The 21,811-nt window shown below is 45.7% G+C and overlaps 1 protein-coding gene across 4 annotated transcripts in view; it reads right to left on the bottom strand.

The window, feature by feature from the left end:
• Positions 1-21,582, bottom strand: part of LOC139262893 (organic cation/carnitine transporter 2-like) — a 162,750-nt gene extending 141,168 nt beyond the window's left edge. For all 4 annotated transcript variants that reach the window (XR_011592991.1, XR_011592990.1, XM_070878149.1 and 1 more), the window contains exon 1: positions 20,977-21,582. Coding sequence is in view for 2 of the 4 variants with exons in the window: in XM_070878149.1 (XP_070734250.1) it covers positions 20,977-21,366 (390 nt within the window). In the remaining 2 variants the exon portion in view is untranslated. The remainder of the gene's footprint in view (positions 1-20,976) is intronic.
• Positions 21,583-21,811: the final 229 nt, after the last annotated feature.

Raw genomic sequence — 21,811 nt, 5'->3', positions numbered from 1 at the left:
ATTTTACTGCACTGAATCACTGAATGGGCGTCAATCTTTGCCTGTGAGCGGGCGCGGGTTATGTTGCTGTGATTGGCGGGGTGACAATAGATCAGTATATGAGGAATATGAGGTGCGGCGAATGTTTGTGGCGGAGGAGCAGCGAGAAATCATGGTGGAGGTGCGGCAAATGAGGGTACGGGGCCCAGAAGAGCCGAGGGCGCAGGGGCGGAACGGGCCAGCCCACACTGCGGTATGTGTGCGCGCTAGGTCCGTGCAGCAGAGCAGGTTTCCAGTCGTCCTGGTTAACCCTTGCTACTGGACCAAGACCTAGCTCTGTCAAGCACTGTGGGGGCTGATGCGCAACGGTCACCACACATTAAAAAAATCCACGCACGGGCATCTTCCACCCTTGAATTGGAGTTCAGGACTGGAATATCGGATCCTTCATTGAAACATCTGTGAACCCATGTAGAAGCAAGTCATCCTCTTTCGAGGGACCGCCTGTGATGATACTGCACTGAATCCAAGAATGTGCATTATACAAGATCAGAATGGATGGAAACAGGATACGAAAAAAGCTCATTCGGCTCATCAAGCCTAATGCGATGTCAAGCCTAGATTCAGTGGCAGCACTTGCACCTCTAAGCCAGAAGACAGTGGGTTCAAATCCCACTCATGAGGCTCCAGCACATAATGTAGGTTGACACTTCAGTGCAGTACTGAGGGGGTGCTGATGTTTTGGATGAGATGTTAAACTGTGATCCAATCTTCCCTCTTAGGTAGATGGAACTATTTGAAGAATTGCAGGACAGTTTTCAGTCCAACATTTATTCCTCAACCACCATTACTGAAAGAGATTATCTGGTTGTTTATCTCGTTCTTATGTGTGGGATGTTGCGGTCACATTTGTCTATGGTACAACAGTGATTACATTTTAAAAGTACAATACTTTATTAGCTGTGAAATGCTTTGGGACATACTAAGGACATGAAAGACATGTAAATGGAAGTTTTTCTAATTCCAACAATATACAACATTGTTGTGGAATCTCTCAAATATATTTAGTCTGTTGAGGGAAATGAATAAAACTCAAGGTCGAATTTCCAAGGCAGAATAAAAAAAAATTTCACACTGAACATAATTGAACAAAACTCTAAATGTGAACCTTGACCAACTGGCTTTCACAGATCGCACTTCTATGGATCCATCAACATTGGGAGAATCATATTCGATAGTTCATCTATATTTATATTATACATATTCATGTAATCATCAGTCCTATTCCTAAAAAGATTATAATCCAGCTCTTGTAATTTATTTTTGTTTGTCCTGAGACTACTGACCCTGCTGATCTAGATTCCAAAGGTGCCCAGTTGGCTGTTAATCATAAGTGAAACTTGACAAGTGAATCAGTCAGTTATACAACAAAGGATACATGTCAGCTGAGCTTGATCCTGTTCTCATGGCCATCTACATATACACTTATCAGCTGGAATTAACTGACTAGCGAACAGACATAGAAGCCTTGGTCATTTTTTGCACAGTTAATGAAGATCAGTCTATTTCATATAGACATCTGGGCCCTGAAATTCAGGGTCACGGGAAGGACCATTACTGCCCGTTTGCGGCGGCCATTCGTCAAAATCGAATGGCCACCGCTTTGGGCTCAACAAGTGCCCGACATAGATTCGGTCTGGGACGTATTGCAGCGGTGTGGGCCACTGCTGACTTTCGTAGCTGTGTGTGGCTTGCGGCAGTAATGACGCGCTAAAAGTGCGCACTGCTGCCGCTCTGCCCTGGACCCATTTTCAGCGTGAAGAAGCCGGCCCTTCAGCTGACGGTGTCCCCGTCAGCTTTCAGGGCCGATGCAGAATGGCAGAGATCTCGGAGCTGTGGGAACGGAGAGAGACAAGAAGATAAGATCCAAACCTGAGGATGTTCAGTACAGAATCTGCACTCAAGAGGAGAGGGAGAGAGAGAGGGAGAGGAAAAGAGAGAGAGAGAGAGAGGGGGTGGGAGAGAGGGAAAGAGAGGGTGAGAGGAAGGGTGAGAGGGAAGGAGCGAGAGAGAAAGAGAGGGTGGGAGAGGGAGGGAGAAAGAGAGAGAGAGAGGGAAAGAGAGAGGGTGAGAGGAAGGGTGAGAGGAAGGAGCGAGAGGGAGGGAGAGAGAAAGAGAGAGGGTGAGAGAGAGAGGGAAGGGAGAAAAAGAGAAAGGAGAAAGAGATACGTGTAGAAAGGGAATGAGAAACAGAATGAGAAAATTTGATTGGGAGAGAGAGAGAAATAGAAAAATAGGAATAGAGAAAGAGAAAAGAGGAAAAGAAAAAGAGAGAGAAATAGGAGATCACGAGATTCACAGAGAGAAAACTGATATCTCAATCCAGGGGCTCAGACTGGAAACGACACCCCAGCTCAGCATTCCGAGCGGTAACAAATTGGAATCTGTTCCACCTTCGCCGCCTCCAGACTAGATCCAAGGTTGTCCCATCCTCTGTCATCAAACTACAGTACGCAGACAACGCTTGGCGTACGAAAGCACGGGCCTTACACTAAACATCCATAAGACAAAGGTCCTCCACCAACCTGAACCTGCCACAAAGCACTGCCCCCCGGTTATCAAAATCCACAGTGAGGCCTTGGACAACGTGGACCATTTTCCATATCTTGGGAGCCTACCGTCAGCAAGGGCAGACATCGACGACGACGTCCAACACCGCCTTCAGTGTGCCAACGTAACCTTCGGTCGCCTGAGGAAGAGAGTTTTTGAAGACCAGGACCTCAAATCTGGCACCAAACTTATGGTCTACAGGGCAGTAGTGATACCCGCCCTCCTATATGGCTCAGAGATGTGGACTATTTCCAACAAACACCTCAAAGCACTGGAGAAGTACCACCAGTGCTGCCTCCGCAAGATCCTGCAAATCTACTGAGAGGATAGATGCACCAACGTCAGTGTACTCGTTCAGGCCAACATCCCCAGCATCGAAGCACTGACCACATTCAATCAGCTTCGTTGGGCAGGCAACATTGTCCTGACACGAGACTCCCAAAGCAAGCGCTCTTCTCAGAGCCTTGACACGGCAAGCAAGCTCCAGGTGGGCAGAGCAAACGCTTCAAGGACACCCTCAAAGCCTCCTTGATAAAGTGCAACATTCCCACCAGCACCTGGGAATCCCTAGCCTAAGACCACCCAAAGTGGAATAAGAGCACCGGGAGGGCGCTGAGCACTTCGAGTCTCGTCGCCGAAAGCATGCAGAAACCAAGCGCAGACAGAAGGAGCGTGTGGCAACCCAGGCTCCCCACCCACCCTTTCCTTCAACCACTGTCTGTCCCACCTGTGACAAGAGATTGTAGGTCCCTCATTGGACTGTTCAGCCAGCTGAGAACTCACTTTTAGAGTGGAAGCAAGTCATCCTCGACTTTGAGGAACTGCCTATGATGATCTTCTGCGAGCCTAACCTGCGACTTCATCTCAGTGTCTCCCCTGTGGCTGACTCATGGGTCTGGGAAGTTGCTGTGTTCCCTGTGTGGAAACTGCAGATGTCCTTCTAGGTCATCCTCGAGCAGCTTTGGGTCTGGAAGGGCCGGCTGGAGACTGGTCAACACCCTCCTGGGAGGGTTCAGTCTGACTTGGCTCGGGCGAGGCCATGCGTGGAGGCACTGGTGGAGTGACAGGTCTGGGGCCAGGAACGCTGTGAGCAAGAGGGAGCGCATCATCCGCATCCTGGCCCGAGGAGCCTGAATAACTCACCAGAGGCAGCACAATACCACCACCACCAATCTGAGGGAGCTCAGGTTGGTGCTATGGCGCCACACCAGAAGGTACCCCATGGCCCATGGTGGACCCAGCAGCGAAAACAACACTGAGGTATCGGGGGGCATCCAGCTGAGACTGCATGCGAGCAGCCAGTCTGAAAGTTACCAGATATGACAGCACTTAGACGCTCCGTAGACTCTTGAAGAGCCGTGGCCATCCTCTCCAAAGCAACACTGATACGCTCATTCCCTCGCGCCTGTGCTACAATGGCAACTGCCACATTACCCCAAGGGTGGATTTCCCATGGGAATAACGCCCCAATTAAGGTGCAAACTTTCAAGTTTGAAAGCCTAATAAGACAGGAACACTTTTTTGTGGTCAAAAAGCTGAATTTGGATCCAATGGTCACCACAAACTTTGTATCGGGGGAAAAAGGTCTTAACACCATCAACTTTCTGGCTGCAATGAATTTCGCCCCCCCCCCCCGCCCCCGGTCTGTTCAGTTCAATCCTTCACTAAATGTCTGTAGTGCACTTGCCAACTGAGCCATCAATTGTAAAACAAGTGAATCATATTGTAGTTAATTTCTTTTGATAGGAATCTGTTCCAGAACGCTGCAAGTTCCGTGGGAGAAAAAAATTCTACACTACTTTCGCTTAAAACGTAAAGCTTGCCACTCGACATTTTAAAGACCTAAATCAGTTCCCAGCTTGTTATCCTTTTTACCACTGAAAACAACTTCAGTGTGTGAACGACCACTTCATTACTTGAACTTTGCACATACAGGTTGGACCTCCCTTATCCGGCACCAGCCCTCGTCCGGCATCATCCTCGTCTGGCATCCTTCCCGGCCAGGGGGGAGGAGGGGGTGCATGCACAGAACGCGTTGTGTTCTTCACAAAAAATAACAAAAGTGTACAGGGACTAAACCATTTAATTATACGGGGTACACATGTCTTCATTATAACTAGCCTCCCATTTCTGAAACACAGAATGAACTAAATTGTAAGACGAACCAGATCGCAAATGAAATTTAGTTGACCGATCCCCCTTTCCATCCTTCACTGCACATCTTGATTTTGATATTCAGAACAAACAGATAAACACCTACATACAAAGACACCCCACACAATATTAATCCCAACTTTGGAATCAAGTCCCCGACTCTCATGTCTTAAACACCAACACGCAGCTAAACACGAAGAATTCCCAAGCGTGCTGGGCTTCACAAAAGCTTTTAAATGCATGAACGATGTTTAAAAAGGAGCCTTGCAGAACACACATTAAAAAAAAATTCATACAGGGTGGTCACCAATATAATCTTTCTCCTCGATGCCAGGGTTATCAGCTGTCTCCTCCTCGTCGCCCAGCTGGAACTCCTGCAGCCACAGCCCTCGGGCCTGCCGTTCCTCCCCACAACACTCCCTCCGGGGGCTGGCAGGCTGTGTCCTCTGGCCGGCTGCTCCTCCATTCAGTGCCGGCCGCTCCTCCGTTCAGTGTTCCCTCCGGGGGTAGGGCTCGCGGGTCGCGCCGACTCTTCGGGCAGCACCGACCTCCCGCTGGTGCCGCCAACACTTTGGGCCCACCGACCTCCTCACCTCCCCCCCCATGACCTCGGGTGGCCTCCACCCCACCCCCCAGGGACCTCAACCGGCAAAATCCCTTATTTGGCACAGGCCAAGTCCCAAGGATGCCAGATAAGGGAGGTTCAACCTGTACTTTCACTATTCATAAAGATACGGATTATTTCTCTATCCATAGTTATAGATAGAGAAATGATGCATGAGACAAAACAGTAATTTGGGCAAGAGATTCATTTGATGCACTGCACACCAGGATTTAATTACGTTCTTAGAGGGCACTTGCAAGAACACAAGTAACTATCAAATGACAGGACAGCTGAGCAGAAAATAATTGGGACAAGCACGATAGAATGGGGATCTGGAAAGTATTTCCAACATTAGTGTACAAAACCAACAAACCAAATGTTACAAACTTCACAAGCATGGTATAAGCGGTTTTATTAAAAAATTTAATACTGTGCTTTCCATCTCCCTCCTTTCTTAATTAGCTGTTTTCCAATCCGCTGGGACCTCTCCAGACCCAGGGAATTTTGGTAGATTGCAATCAAACTATCTCTGCAGCCATTTCTTTTAAGACCCTATAATGCAGGCCATCAGATCCAGGGGACTTGTCCACCTTTAGCCCCATTAGTTTGTCTAGTACTTTTTCTCTAGTGATAGTGATTGTTTTAAGTTCCCCCCTCCCAATAGCCCCTTGATTATCAATTATTGGGATGCTTTTAGTGTCTTCTACCATGAAGACCGAAACAAAATATTAGTTCAAAGTCTCTGCCATTTCCCTGTTTCCCATTATTAATTGCCCAGTCTTATCCTCTAAGGGAACAATGTTTACTTTAGCTACTCGCTTCCTTTTTATATATCTGTACAAGCTCTTACTGTCTGTTTTTATATTTCTTGCTCGTTTACTCTCAGAAACTATCTTCTCTTTTTTAGTCGTCCTTCGCTGGTTTCTAAAAATATCCCAATCCTCTGGCCTTCCACTATTCTTCACAACATTGTATGCTTTTGTTTTCAATTTGATACCATCCTTTACTTCCTTAGTTAGCCACGGATGGTTCATCCTTCTATTCGAGTCATTCTTTCTCACTTGAATATATCTTTGCTGAGAGTTATGAAATATCTCCTTAAATATTTGCCAGTTTATCTACTGTCTTACCCATTAATCTATTTTCCCAGTCCACTTTAGCCAACTCTACCTTCATACCTTTGGAATTGCTTTTGTTTTAAGTTTAGTTCACTAGTTTGAGACCTAGTTTTCTCACCCTCAAACTGAATTTGAAATTCTTCCCAAGAGAATCCTTTACTATGAGATAATTAATGAATCCAGTCTCATTACACATTACCAGTTTAAAATAGTCTACTCCCTGGTTGGTTCCACAACATATTGTTCTAAGAAACCACCCCGGATACACTCTATGAACTCTTCCTCAAGGCTAGCTTTGCCAATTTGATTTGTCCAATGAATATGAAGATTTAAATCGCCCATTATTATTGCCCTTTCTTACAAGTCTCCATTATTTCTTGATTTACACTCTGTCCTACAGTGCAGCTACTGTTAGGGGGCCTATAAACTACTCCTGCCAGAGACTTATTTCCCTTATTATTTCTTATCTCCACCCAAACTGATTCTACATCTTGATCTTCTGAGCCAATATAATTTCTCACGACTGCACTGATCCTATCCTTTATTAACAGAGCTACCCCACTTCCTTTTGCTTTCAGCCAAGGAAGTGAGTGCAAGGAACCCTTTGTAACATGACATCACACTAAGGGGCAGCAATACAATGTTTAACCACATGCACCACACATTCACCAACTGAGGATAAAAAGTACATTTTTGACCAGTGCATTTCCACACTGTGGGTGTGTTGCAGTCTCTCCATTATAAATTAATTTTACCAGCATATGTACCCCTGAAAATGCTCTATGCCAAAACTGGATGTGACCAGAGAAACACATTATGCTTCAGCATTTACTTTCATGAACAGTAAAGCATGCTCAGTATGCACAGGTACATTATCATGATCCCAGATGGCCTGCTTCTTGTAAAAATGTTACATACATTTTAAGATGCATCAAATTGACGCTCTAATACATTGTGCCATGCAATTTCAATCCATGACTCCTACCATGGTGAGTTTCTACTTTTGGGCGTCATTTAAATGAAAAGTGAAGACTGATAGCTAGCTGCTTCCCCAATGAGGAAGGGGGAAAAAATTCACTTTAGACCATTCTCACAAATCTTCCAATGGCTGGGTCAAGAACAGCATTAGCAGAGGAACAAACCGACTGCCATCCCTCTCTCAGCTGGAAATGGCACATTTCACAATAACATCTAGAACCGATATATATTTTTTAATTTGAAAACCTATTCCCACTCCAGGATTCCACGACTTAATCCAGTGAATAGGTGAGCCTTTTGGACCTGGAAGGACCCAAATTTGATCTGTGGTTTCTGTTGTTAGTTTTCCTTGGCTAGGACAATAGTTTGACCATTACAATTGACCTCAATGCCACTGGGTTGAGGAGGGGGAAATCAGTCAAGTTTGCCACTCTTGATCAGTACCCAGGATGGTGGCTGAAGATGGAATCAGGGTCAGTTGTGACACCTCCCATGGATGAATCGCTTGCTGTTACTCATGATCAAGCCCTACACATGAATAATAGCCTCTTAGATGAAATACTGCAGGGTGTCCAATACTTGTAGAACTGTAGAATTTACACCTCCGTGGGACAACATGGTGGGTGGGGAATGGGGAATGGGGGAGGGGGCGGAAGGGAGCAAGTGGGGGGGGGGAATAACTATAGATTGGGGCATGGGTGGGTGGCGGGACGGAGCTAGGGTGCGGAAACAAACAGCTGAGGGAAAACTTGACAGTATAGAACCTGCCCTTCCAGTTTCAAAATGTCCATGCTGTTTTTTAGTTCTATTTCCTTGAATATGCAAATCTAAATAATCCAGCTTGATTTCCACATATTTATTACCATGTCAAGTTGTATAAGTTATAAGCAGCTTTCTTGCTCACTCAAGATATGATTGATATATCCTGTCAATACATGTGTTGGGGTATGGCAGTGTTGTGGTTATGTTATTGGACTATTAATCCAAAGAACATAAATTCAAATATGACAGTTTGAGAATTTGAAATTAGTTTTTTAAAATTTTCTCAATTATGCCGTTTTTTTGGCATGCACCTTTTCTTTGGTGTATTTATTTTTTTCAAAGTATCCCCCTGCGATCTGCGTCGGCGTAACTGACTTAGTTACGATTATTCTAGACCAGTTTTTTTTTACGTCATAGTTTTATTTGGCGTTCCCTCATGTCTGCGCTGGTTTTTATAATTTTTTGGGGCAAAATTTTTTCTTCCTAGGAAGGCGTATCTGGCCACTCCCGAAAAACCTACTGGGCACTTAAGAAAACCAGCGCACATTGACAAATCGGTGCTGAAAGATGCCATTGTTTTTAAATCGAAGATTTTGAAGGGAGTCAAGAACACTGTAAAAATCAATAATAAAGTTCAACTTTTTTTAACCCGTCAACATAGTAAATGGAAGTTTGTTGGATTTCAGAAGTTTTCGCTTTTTCTTTACTCACGCACACGCCACTACCGAATGTCTTGAAGCAGGGCTGGAGGGATGTAGCTTTGGTTGGCAGAATCGGCCCTGCGCCCAGACACAGGGGCTCGGGTGGAAAACAAGCCCGGGGAAGGGGGCGAGGGTGGAGGAGAGAGAGAGCTCGCAAGACCTTGGGTGTGGTCCATCCATACAGACCTTGGGGAGAACTGTGAACCTGTCCTGCCTGCTTTCCTGCCGTTTTGAGCTACTTTCAAAGGTAAAATTTAAGTATGGGAGCAATACTGACAATGCTATACCTTGTGCATCATGGTGCTACGCAGAAGAGAATTAATTAGATGTCATCGCATCAGGAACATCAGAGCTCGTAGGGTGCTGGGCAGGGCTTACCCACCTCGGGTATATCGAGACAGGCGTTCGTACCTCCACCTGAATGATGCAGACTGTGTCAGAAGGCTGCATTTCCACAAAGAAGTTGTAACTGAGATGTGTGAGTTGGTCAAAGCAGACCTGCAACCTAGAAACATCAGGAGGACTGCTTTGTCAGTTGAAGTGAAGGTTACAGCTACACTTTCATTCTATGCCTCCAGCTCGTTTCAAGCTATAACTGGGGATGTGTGCGCCATCTCTCAACATGCAACACAGGTCTGTATTCGCAAGGGACAGCTCGTACAGTTCTCCATGACCGCCAAAGCAATGCATGACGGGGCTATGGGCTTCTCCAGGATTGCTGGCTTCCCAAAGGTGAAGGGCTGCATTGATTGTACCCACATCGCCTTGCGAGCACCTTTAGAGGAATCCAAGATGTACAGGAACAGAAAAGGCTTCCACTCCATTAATGTACAACTCATGGGTGACGACATGCATCGTATCATGTCAGTCAATGCAAGATACCCTGGGAGCACCCATGATGCGTTCAATACTACGTGACAGCGTTATATCTGCCATGTTTCAGCAGCAGCCAGAAGGGCGAAGCTGGCTACTGGGAGACAAAGGGTACGGCCTCGCCACCTGGCTCATGACGCCCCTACGTATAGCCCGGACGGAAGCTGACCAGGAATACAACATGTCGCACATTGGAACGCACAGCATAATAGAGAGGACCATTGGCATCTTAAAACAGTGTTTCCAATGCCTGGACCATTCCGGAGGCTATTTGCTGTACTCCCCTGAGATTGTCGGTCAGTTCACTGTTGTGTGCTGCATGCTGCATAACTTAGCCGTCATGAGGCAGCAGCACCTTGTTGTGGAAGACCCACCTACGGTGAGTGGCTGATGATAATGATGCAGAAGATGCAAATGACGAGCAGGAGTTGGACGACGAGGACAAGGAAGCCATGCAAGTGCCTGAGGCCGGAGCACGACGGCAGAGGAGGGAGGGCCATCGTGCCCCTTTAACGATTGCTCGAGCCTTGCACCTGCAGCTCATCCGTGAACGCTTTATTGCTGTCTGAGGGCTGTGACAATTATTCCACATGGACCACATCTACTGTTTGGAGCTGTTCCGTAATGTTGTGTTGTGTTAATGGAACAAATGATGGAAATTATTCTTGTTTACTTCAAGAGTTGTTTTAATAATCAAACAAATAATGGAAATGATTCTTCTTGAGTTCTAAAGTTGTGCTAAGAACGGAACAAATGATGGAAATGATTCAGTTTTAATGTAAAATATATTTTATTCAAAAGTTCAACAGTTCTTTTGTACTTAACTTAACTTTAATAAAATTATTTTTGTATCAAACTTTATTTTAAGATCATTCTTTAAAATCACATGCAGTCTTTTAAACTTGTAAATTTATGTAACTTACAAAAAACTTAATTTGAGAACAGTTACAACAGTAACAATAATGATAACAACAAAGAAAGGCTGCAGCCACCCATCTCTCCTCCACTCCACCACCCCTGCCTGAAAGCAATGGCGCAGTGTTTCTGAGCTTGGTACCAAGCTTATTCTTTCTAAGATCTCGAGTACTGCGCAGCTGTTGGGGGGAGGGTGGGGGTGGGGAGAAACGGCGGCAGGCGGCAAATTGGAGGCTCCGGCTTTGGGCTCTTCAGAGGTTGGTGTGGGGATTGGAGTGGGAGTGACAGTTGATTCTGTCAATAGGCGCGGGGTCTGGGTGTTACCTTATTGCAGCAGCTAACTCCAACATGCCGTCCCTCATGTGCCCTGACAGTGACTCAACGATGTGCAACGTTCCCTCCCTCATGGTCAGTGACAGCGCTTCAGCTACCTCTGACATTCTCTCCCTCATCGCCACTATTCCCTCACTGATGTTCCCAGACATCGTTCCCATTTCTCGTGTCATTGCTGTTACTTCTCCAGATAGTCTAGTTCCTCATCGCTCACCCCACTGATGGCGTCCAAGAGCGATCGGGTAAGGTCAATGCTCTCCGCCCTCAAATAGATCATCTGAACCACATCCGTTAGATCCTGCACCTCAGGAGAGCGCAGTCGAGCTCTCCTTACCCTCCTCCGCATGGGTGTGGCTCGCACCCCACCACTGGAACCCGCAGCCTGGGACGGTGGGACCCTGGGTGTGCCTCGCTGCACCCCACTGCTGGGACCCGCAAGCCTCGGACATTTGGAAACAATGGAATGTCCCACCAACACTCAAACCACTAGTCACGGAAGGGGCTGTGACCACAATGAGCGGCAGCTCCATGAGCGGCACCTCCTCCAAAGTCAGTAAAACAGTGGGTGCTTTATCCAGCTCCATCCCCTCCCCCTCCCCCCCCCATAGAAACATAGAAAATAGGTGGAGTAGGCCATTCGGCCCTTCTAGCCTGCACCGCCATTCAATGAGTTCATGGCTGAACATGCAACTTCAGTACCCCATTCCTGCTTTCTCGCCATACCCCTTGATCCCCCTAGTAGTAAGGACTACATCTAACTCCTTTTTGAATATATTTAGTGAATTGGCCTCAACAACTTTCTGTGGTAGAGAATTCCACAGGTTCACCACTCTCTGGGTGAAGAAGTTTCTCCTCATCCTTTATCCTTAGACTGTGACCCCTGGTTCTGGACTTCCCCAACATTGGGAAAATTCTTCCTGCATCTAACCTGTCTAAACCCATCAGAATTTTAAACATTTCTATGCGGTCCCCTCTCATTCTTCTGAACTCCAGTGAATACAAGCCCAGTTGATCCAGTCTTTCTTGATAGGTCAGTCCCGCCATCCCGGGAATCAGTCTGGTGAATCTTCACTGCACTCCCTCAATAGCAAGAATGTCCTTCCTCAGGTTAGGAGACCAAAACTGTACACAATACTCCAGGTGCGGCCTCACCAAGGCCCTGTACAACTGTAGCAACACCTCCCTGCCCCTGTACTCAAATCCCCTCGCTATGAAGGCCAACATGCCATTTGCTTTCTTAACCGCCTGCTGTACCTGCATGCCAACCTTCAATGACTGATGTACCATGACACCCAGGTCTCGTTGCACCTCCCCTTTTCCTAATCTGTCACCATTCAGATAATAGTCTGTCTCTCTGTTTTTTGCCACCTCACATTTATCCACATTATACTTCATCTGCCATGCATTTGCCCACTCACCTAACCTATCCAAGTCACTCTGCAGCCTCATAGCATCCTCCTCACAGCTCACACTGCCACCCAACTTAGTGTCATCCGCAAATTTGGAGATACTACATTTAATCACCTCGTCCAAATCATTAATGTACAATGTCAACAGCTGGGGCCCCAGCACAGAACCTTGCGGTACCCCACTAGTCACCGCCTGCCATTCTGAAAAGTACCCATTTACTCCTACTCTTTGCTTCCTGTCTGACAACCAGTTCTCAATCCATGTCAGCACACTAACCCCAATCCCATGTGCTTTAACTTTGCACATTAATCTCTTCTGTGGGACCTTGTCGAAAGCCTTCTGAAAGTCCAAATATACCACATCAACTGGTTCTCCCTTGCCCACTCTACTGGAAACATCCTCAAACAATTCCAGAAGATTTGTCAAGCATGATTTCCCTTTCACAAATCCATGCTGACTTGGACCTATCATGTCACCTCTTTCCAAATGCACTGCTATGACATCCTTAATAATTGATTCCATCATTTTACCCACTACCGATGTCAGGCTGACCGGTCTATAATTCCCTGTTTTCTCTCTCCCTCCTTTATTAAAAAGTGGGGTTACATTGGCTACCCTCCACTCGATAGGAACTGATCCAGAGTCAATGGAATGTTGGAAAATGACTGTCAATGCATCCGCTATTTCCAAGGCCACCTCCTTAAGTACTCTGAGATGCAGTCCATCAGGCCCTGGAGATTTATCGGCCTTCAATCCCATCAATTTTCCCAACACAATTTCCCGACTAATAAGGATTTCCCTCAGTTCCTCCTCCTTACTAGAGCCTCTGACCCCTTTTATATCCGGAAGGTTGTTTGTGTCCTCCTTAGTGAATACTGAACCAAAGTACTTGTTCAATTGGTCCGCCATTTCTTTGTTCCCCGTTATGACTTCCCCTGATTCTGACTGCAGGGGACCTACGTTTGTCTTTACTAACCTTTTTCTCTTTACATATCTATAGAAACTTTTGCAATCCGTCTTAATGTTCCCTGCAAGCTTCTTCTCGTACTCCATTTTCCCTGCCCTAATCAAACCCTTTGTCCTCCTCTGCTGAGTTCTAAATTTCTCCCAGTCTCCGGGTTCGCTGCTATTTCTGGCCAATTTGTATGCCACTTCCTTGGCTTTAATACTATCCCTGATTTCCCTTGATAGCTACGGTTGAGCCACCTTCCCTTTTTATTTTTACGCCAGACAGGAATGTACAATTGTTGTAGTTCAACCATGAATGTCTCTAAATGTCTGCCATTGCCCATCCACTGTCAACCCCTTAAGTATCATTCGCCAATCGATCCTAGCTAATTCACGCCTCATATCTTCAAAGTTACCCTTCTTTGAGTTCTGGACCATGGTCTCTGAATTAACTGTTTCATTCTCCATCCTAATGCAGAATTCCACCATATTATGGTCACTCTTCCCCAAGGGCCCTCGCACAACGAGATTGCTAATTAATCCTCTCTCATTACACAACACCCAGTCTAAGATGGCCTCCCCTCTAGTTGGTTCCTCGACATATTGGTCGAGAAAACCATCCCTTATGCACTCCAGGAAATCCTCCTCCACCGTATTGCTTCCAGTTTGGTTAACCCAATCTATGTGCATATTAAAGTCACCCATTATAACTGCTGCACCCTTATTGCATGCACCCCTAATTTCCTGTTTGATGCCCTCCCCAACATCACTACTACTGTTTGGAGGTCTGTACACAACTCCCACTAACGTTTTTTGCCCTTTGGATTTCTGTAGCTCTACCCATATAGATTCCACATCATGCAAGCTAATGTCCTTCCTAACTATTGTATTAATCTCCTCTTTAACCAGCAATGCTACCCCACCTCCTTTTCCTTTTATTCTATCCTTCCTGAATGTTGAATACCCCTGGATGTTGAGTTCCCAGCCCTGATCATCCTGGAGCCACGTCTCCGTAATCCCAATCACATCATATTTGTTAACATTGATTTGCACAGTTAATTCATCCACCTTATTACGGATACTCCTTGCATTAAGACACAAAGCCTTCAGGCTTGTTTTTTTAACATTCTTTGTCCTTTTAGAATTTTGCTGTACAGTGGCCCTTTTTGTTCTTTGCCTTTGGTTTCTCTTCCCTCCACTTTTCCTCATCTCCTTTCTGTCTTTTTCTTTTGTCTCCTTTTTGTTTCCCTCTGTCTCCCTGCATTGGTTCCCATCCCCCTGCCATATTAGTTTAACTCCTCCCCAACAGCACTAGCAAACACTCCCCCTAGGACATTGGTTCCGGTCCTGCCCAGGTCCAGACCGTCCGCTTTGTACTGGTCCCACCTCCCCCAGAACCGGTTCCAATGCCCCAGGAATTTGAATCTCTCCCTGCTGCACCACTGCTCAAGCCACGTATTCATCTGTGCTATCCTGCAATTCCTACTCTGACTAGCACGTGGCACTGGTAGCAATCCCAAGATTACTACTTTTGAGATCCTACTTTTTAATTTAGCTCCTAGCTCCTTAAATTCGTTTTGTAGGACCTCATCCCTTTTTTTACCTATGTCGTTGGTACCAATGTGCACCACGACAACTGGCTGTTCTCCCTCCCTTTTTAGAATGTCCTGCACCCGCTCCGAGACATCCTTGACCCTTGCACCAGGGAGGCAACATAGCATCCTGGAGTCTCAGTTGCGGCCGCAGAAACGCCTATCAATTCCCCTTACAATTGAATCCCCTATCACTATCGCTCTCCCACTCTTTTTCCTGCCCTCCTGTGCAACAGAGCCAGCCACGGTGCCATGAACTTGGCTGCTGCTGCCCTCCCCTGATGAGTCATCCCCCTCAACAGTACTCAAAGCAGTGTATCTGTTTTGCAGGGGGATGACCACAGGGGACCCCTGCACTACCTTCCTTGCACTGCTCTTCCAGCTGGTCTTCCATTTCCTATCTGGCTATGGACCATTCACCTGCGATAAGACCAACTTGCTACATGTGCTACTCACATCATTCTCAGCATCGTGGATGCTCCAGAGTGAATCCACCCTCAACTCCAACTCCGCAACGCGGTCCGTCAGGAGCTGGAGGCGGATACACTTCCCGCACACGTAGTCGTCAGGGACACTGGAGTCATCCCTGAGTTCCCACATGGTACAGGAGGAGCATAACACGTGACCGAGCTGTCCTGCCATGACTTAACCCTTCGATAGGCAACAACAATGCTAAAGTTTACTCACTGTTATAGAAGAGAAAAAAGAAAAACTACTCACCAATCACCAGCCAATCACTTACCCCCTTGGCTGTGACGTCACCTTTCTGTTTCTTTCTACTTCTTTTTTGCTTTCTCCTTGTAGCTGCACAAGTACGCCTTTTATAGGCCTCACCAATCAACTCCCGACGCCTCTCCACGCACCTCTCGCCAACTCTGGGCCCCAGAGTCCCTGCTGTGCCTTTTATAGGCCTCACCAACGAACTCCCGACGCCTCTCCACGCACCTCTCGCCAACTCTGGGCCCCAGACTCCCTGCTGTGCCTTTTATAGGCCTCACCAATGGACTCCCGACGCCTCTCGCCGACTCTGGGCCCCGGACTCCCTGCTGTGCCTTTTATAGGCCTCTCCAACGGACTCCCGACACCTCTCCACGCACCTCTCGCCGACACTGGGCCCCGGACTCCCTGCTGTGCCTTTTATAGGCCTCACCAACGGACTCCCGACGCCTCTCCACGCACCTCTCGCCGACATATTCTTGGTCTGGAGGGTTGGATTCGAAGATGTTATCCTGTTCAGGCTAGTCCTCATCTGAATTTTCTTCTACATCATCTGGGTCGGTCTCAAGTTCTGCAAAATATAACAGAACACAGACAAATGGTTAGCAGCAGAGGAGGAGGCAGGGTGGGTGGGTGGCATGAATAGGCTCACACAGCACAGGCCAGGCAGCAGGCTGATTTGAAGGACCATGAATGATAGCACATTGCATCAACCGAAGCGTAGCTGACGGAGACATCCCAAGAAACCAAAGCATAGCTGGCCCGCACAGTACTTAACATTTAGCAAAGCCAAACTGGAATTTGCAGTACTTACCCTCTCCCTCGAGTATGGGCCCAGCTTGTGCAGTAATGGTTGCGTTTCTCCAGGCAGGACCCATCAAAGCAGCGGCCCTCTCTTCCAAGGGTGTCAGTGGCTGCAGATTTGCCGGGCCTCCACCTGTTCGAGTTCTTTCCCTTTTATTATGTGCCACCTTCCTCTGCAAAGATAAAAACATAACTTTTTAGAGAGGGTGTTTTCTGCTGGGAGGGACATATACAGGTGGTCACATTTACAATTGCAATTGCATTGAGTAAATGAAAATATTACTTACACTAACTATTTGTCCAAGGTCCTGCCACTTCTTTTTACACTGGCCTCCAGATCTCGTGATGGTTACCATTTGCGCGGTAATCTTCTGCAACTTGGTTCCAGCTTTTCTTCATTTCTTTGGGAACTTTTATGTGACCTCTGCTGGTGTCCAGCTCCTGCCATCTGTTCTCAATCACAGTAACTAGTGCCTCCACTTCTTCCCGTAAGAAATTCTTGGTCCTTGCACCGCGTTGCATCTTGTACTGCTGCAGCTCCGATTTTTCCAATGCTCTCACACAGCATTCATTCTCACACACACAACTGGCTCTTTAAAAATGGTCGATTGCCAACTTGGAGCTGTACTGCACATGCGCGTCCATTGCAACGGCGTCAGAAACATAGGGCCAACAATTCCGGCCTCCACGGGTCCGTACGGAGTTCCTACGGACCCGGGAAGGCATCGGAAATGTCAGTTTCCAGCGCGCAATGCGCATGTGCTGGAAACCGGCATTACCGATCTGTCAAATTTCTGACTTGACAGATGGCCACATCTCGGGAGTGAGGACATTTGTAAGTGGAAATTTGAGCCTGAAAAAGTAGGCGCTTTTACAGGCGCAAGTGTTTTAAAAAACACAAACACATGCTAAAATATGTTTTAATAACTTTATTTTTATATTAAAAACCCTCCCACAATGGTAAGTTTATTTTTAAAAACGTTTTTAAAAAAAAGAAAATCGTTAAATTTTTTTTAAGACATTAATAACTTTAATTTAAATGAATGTAGTGTAATTATTTTCTATTTTTTATTAATGTTTTGGCTGTTTGGGGCTGTGTTTTGGCTGTTTCGGGCTCTATCACAATCATAGTAATAGGAGTTTAGGACCCTGCGGAACTCCTATTATTATGATACTTTACTTGATTGGCTGCCCAGAGCCATGTGACTCCAACCGTAGGCCTGCACACGCGTCGACATGCACGCGTTGCGACTGGCAGTCAGGAGAGGCCTCAGCATTGGAAAGTCGAACGTGGGCAGCAACTTAAGGTAGGTGCGTATTTTTTCTCTAAAATGCCCGCGAAAGGCCAAAATGGAATTTCAGGGCCATAATTTTTTTTTCTGCGCATGCACAGAACGTGCGGCATCATTTTTTGGGGCAGACAACAGGCTCCATCTCCCGAGGCAACTGGACACGCTGCGCGGCGCCAAATTTGAATTATAGATCGGGGAAACTTTGGCAAATTATTTCCAATGCATTTCTGGCCTAGAAAAATGGGCATAACTCTGGCAATACACCAGAAAATGGGCTTGGGCAAAATTGAGCCCAATATTGTAGCCATGAAGCTGCTGAGTTGTTGGAACAACCCAATTGGTTCAATTATATTCGTTAGGGAAGGAAACCTGGCACCTTTATCGAGTCTGGCCTATTGTCAACTACCTTCTGAAGTTGCCTCACCAGCCATTTAGTTGTATCAATTAGCTCTACAGCAAGAAGGCCCACCACCATCTCAGGCCAACTGGGGATGGGCAATAAATGCAACCTGCCAGCAAACCCAAATCCCAACAATAGATACATTTTTTTTAAGTTTGTTTTTTCTTACTGGGATAAAGATCTAAATCAGTCAGTATTCTGGCTCCTGATTGATATTCAGTGAATCTGCCAGAAAGTGTGCATTATCACGGAGTGAAAACAAGCTTGATGTCTGCCCCACAATCAACTTGCCAAAAATAACTGTCCAGGTCCAAATCTGAAGAATGCCCACTTGGATGAGGACTTTCAGGTTCTATGAAACCGTATCTCTGCTGTGCTCATTACCTTCAGGAAGAGAGGGGAAAACATTGCCCATCTCCACTCCTGCAGTAACTTTTCTGCTGCTGAAACCCTCATCCATACTTTTATTACCTCCAGGCTTGTTTACATAAACGATTAGGATTCGGGAATCCGAAGTACAATTTCAAAATTTGCAGAAGACACCAAATTGGGGGATATAGTAAATACAAAGGAGAACTGCGACAAAATACAGGAAGGAATTAATAAACTTAGATAGGGCATGTAATTAGCAAACAAACTTCAATATAGACAAGTGTGAGGTGGTACATTTTGATAGGAAGAATAAGGAAGCCACATACACCTTTGAAAATAAATGGATCTGGGGGTACAGATACATAAATGACAAAGTATCAACACAGGTTAATAAGGCCATAAAAAAGCAAACATGACTCTAGAGATAGAATTGAAAAGTAGTTTGTGTTAAACTTGTATAGAACCTTGGATAGACCACACTTGAAGTACTGTGAACAGTTCGGACATCCATAGTTATAAGAAGGATATAGAGGCACTGGAGAAGGTGCAAAAATGATTTACTGGAATTATACCAGAACTGAGAGTTATACCCAATGTCCCCCGTAATTTTTGGGGGGCCACACAGCCCCTTTAATGGGCAGCAGTGCCCATTCAAAAGTCTACACATGCACTTTCTTTTTTCAACTGAAAAGCCGGCTCACCAGCTGCGCAGGATTCCTGGAGCGGCCGTGCAGCTTAAAGGCAACATTGGTTATTCCCATCAGGAAAGACTGAACAGGCTGGGGCTCTTTTCTCCGGAATAGATAAGTCTGAGGGGTGACCTAATAAGATTATGAAAGGGTTTGATAGCGTAGATGTACATAGGGAGACCAGAACTAGGGGCCATAAATATAAGATAATCACTAATAAATCCAATGGGAAATTCAGGAGCTATTTCTTTACAGAAAGTGGTTAGAATGTGGAACTCGCTACCACAACTTGCAGTTAAGGCGACTAGCATAGATAAAAACACATTTCAGGAGTGGAAGCAAGTCTTCCTCAATTCTGAGGGACTCCTATAATGATGATGATTATGGATGATGAGATAAACACATTAGTGAAAAAAAAGGGATATGTTGACGGGGTTAGATGAGTAAGGGTGGGAGGAGGCTCATGTGGAACATAAACACCAGCATGTGTTGGCCCTTTTTCTGTATTGTAAACACTATGTAATACCAAGCTCTTAATGATCTCGTATCTTCCACCCTACTTAAACTTGAGCTCAGTCAAAACTCCGCTGCCCATATCTTGACCTGCATCAAGTCCCGCTCACCCATCATCCCTGTACTTACTGACCTACCTTGGCTCCTGGTCCACCAAAACCTCAATTTTAACATTATCATCCACATGTTCAGATCCCGCCATCTCACCCCTCCTTATCTCTGTAACCTCCTACAGCCCTACAATCCTCAAAGATCACTGCATTTCTCCAAATATGGCCTTGTGTGTCTCCCACTCCTTTGCCCTATCTTTAGCGACCATGTCTTCAGCTGTCTCGGCTCCAAGCTCTTGAATTCCCTCCCTAAAATTCTCTGCCTCCCAATCCTCTAGGCTCCTTTAAGAAGTTTCTTAAAACCTACCTCTTTAACCAAGCTTTTTAGTAACTTGCCATAATATCTCCTTCTTTGGCTTATTGTCCATTTTGTCTGATTATGCTCCTCTGAAGTACCTTAGCATGTTTTCTTACTTTAATGGACTACATAAATGCATGTTGTTGTTGAAAAAAAGAAAATTCACAAAAGCGTTCTAGTAATTACTGGAAATAAGTTTTAAAGGAATATTGGATGTACAGAACCTGAAAAATTGGCTGGTCCCAATATCTAACCACACAATACTTCTCTTACCCCGCTATCAAATTTTTGCCCAAGTACTTGTATAACTCTCTCTTAAATCTGCAGATGTAATGCCCCCGCTGCTTCCCTTGACAACTCAGTCCATACATTCACCATTCTATCAGGTCGCTAAATGTAAACAGTCTTTTCATGCTGCATTTTCTAAATTTCAGGTTGTAGAATCTCTGACTGTTAAACCAATTGAGGTTAGGGTTAGAAAACCTTAATTGGGGTAAATCAGACAAATATTTTAGGATTGGAGAAGGTCCAAGGTTGAGTTCAGAGGGAACCAAAGTTAGAGACTGTAGTTAAAGTTCAAATCTCTCATGCTTACAAATCCAAAGATACTAAAGTTAAACATTAAAATATATCTGGCCCGAGTCCATACAAGAGAAATATTGCAGCTGCCTGGTCATGTTTGAATTCAAATGCATCTGCTCCTTTTATTTATTTTTAAAATCTGAATAGATTACAGTGATCTTCACAAACTATTCTCAGGTTAACTATTGCCTGTGTGACCACTGTATCCCTTCAGCCACATACCTCGGAGACGATGGTGGAGATGTACTGCTCCTTACTGTACTCCCATCCATCCAAACAGGGCTCCTGTTCTACCTCAGACATATTGAAGGAATCTGAGTCGGGAAATGTCGCCGAAAGATTCATTATCACGTCCAACCGGTACCGACTGCATTTGCTGTACTGGAGTTTGTCTCTTTCTTGCACCAGAGGGATCGTCCGATTCAGCCACGCTTCACTGAGATTCAGATTCCCGGGAATTAAGCAGCGATGCTCTGGAACGTCCCCGACGAAAACTATGGACAGTCCGCAGAAACCGTTGGGAAAGATGCTGAGGCTTAAAAGGAAGAAGATGAGCTTCTGGTAGGGTCCCCATTCTCCGAGAAATGCGGTAATTTCATCGTAATCCCGCATGTTAGTTGCAGCAGGAGGACCGGCAGAAATGTTCTTCCGGAAAACTGCAGCAACTGGCCGATGGATGGCGGACCGGAACTGCAGCCTTGAGTTATTTCAAACGCTATAATTCATTTTCGATCGTTTCCACCTATAAATAGTAATTCCATCTTTACCGACACTGACTGCTCCTCCCAATCCCTCTGTACTCTGAAAGAGGATTTGCTTAGTAAACAACTTGTTTGCCAGCACTGAAGCGTTCTTGTTCTTTTGGCAAGTGAAGCACTTTTTTTTAAATGCTACAAAAACAGATATCACAAAGATGCAAATTCTGTTTAAATACCGGCAAGAATTTATTCAATGAAAAATATATTTTTTTAATGTGTTGGGCGCAGGTTTTGTGGGATATGCAGGCAGCCCAATCATTCCATCAATACTTGCGCCTCACCCAATATACTTTTTTCCT

This window comes from Pristiophorus japonicus, chromosome 4, assembly GCF_044704955.1.
Source record: "Pristiophorus japonicus isolate sPriJap1 chromosome 4, sPriJap1.hap1, whole genome shotgun sequence".
NCBI lineage: Eukaryota > Metazoa > Chordata > Chondrichthyes > Pristiophoridae > Pristiophorus > Pristiophorus japonicus.
The sequence above is the reverse complement of the archived record's forward strand: the minus strand, read 5'-3'. Positions and strand labels throughout refer to the sequence as shown.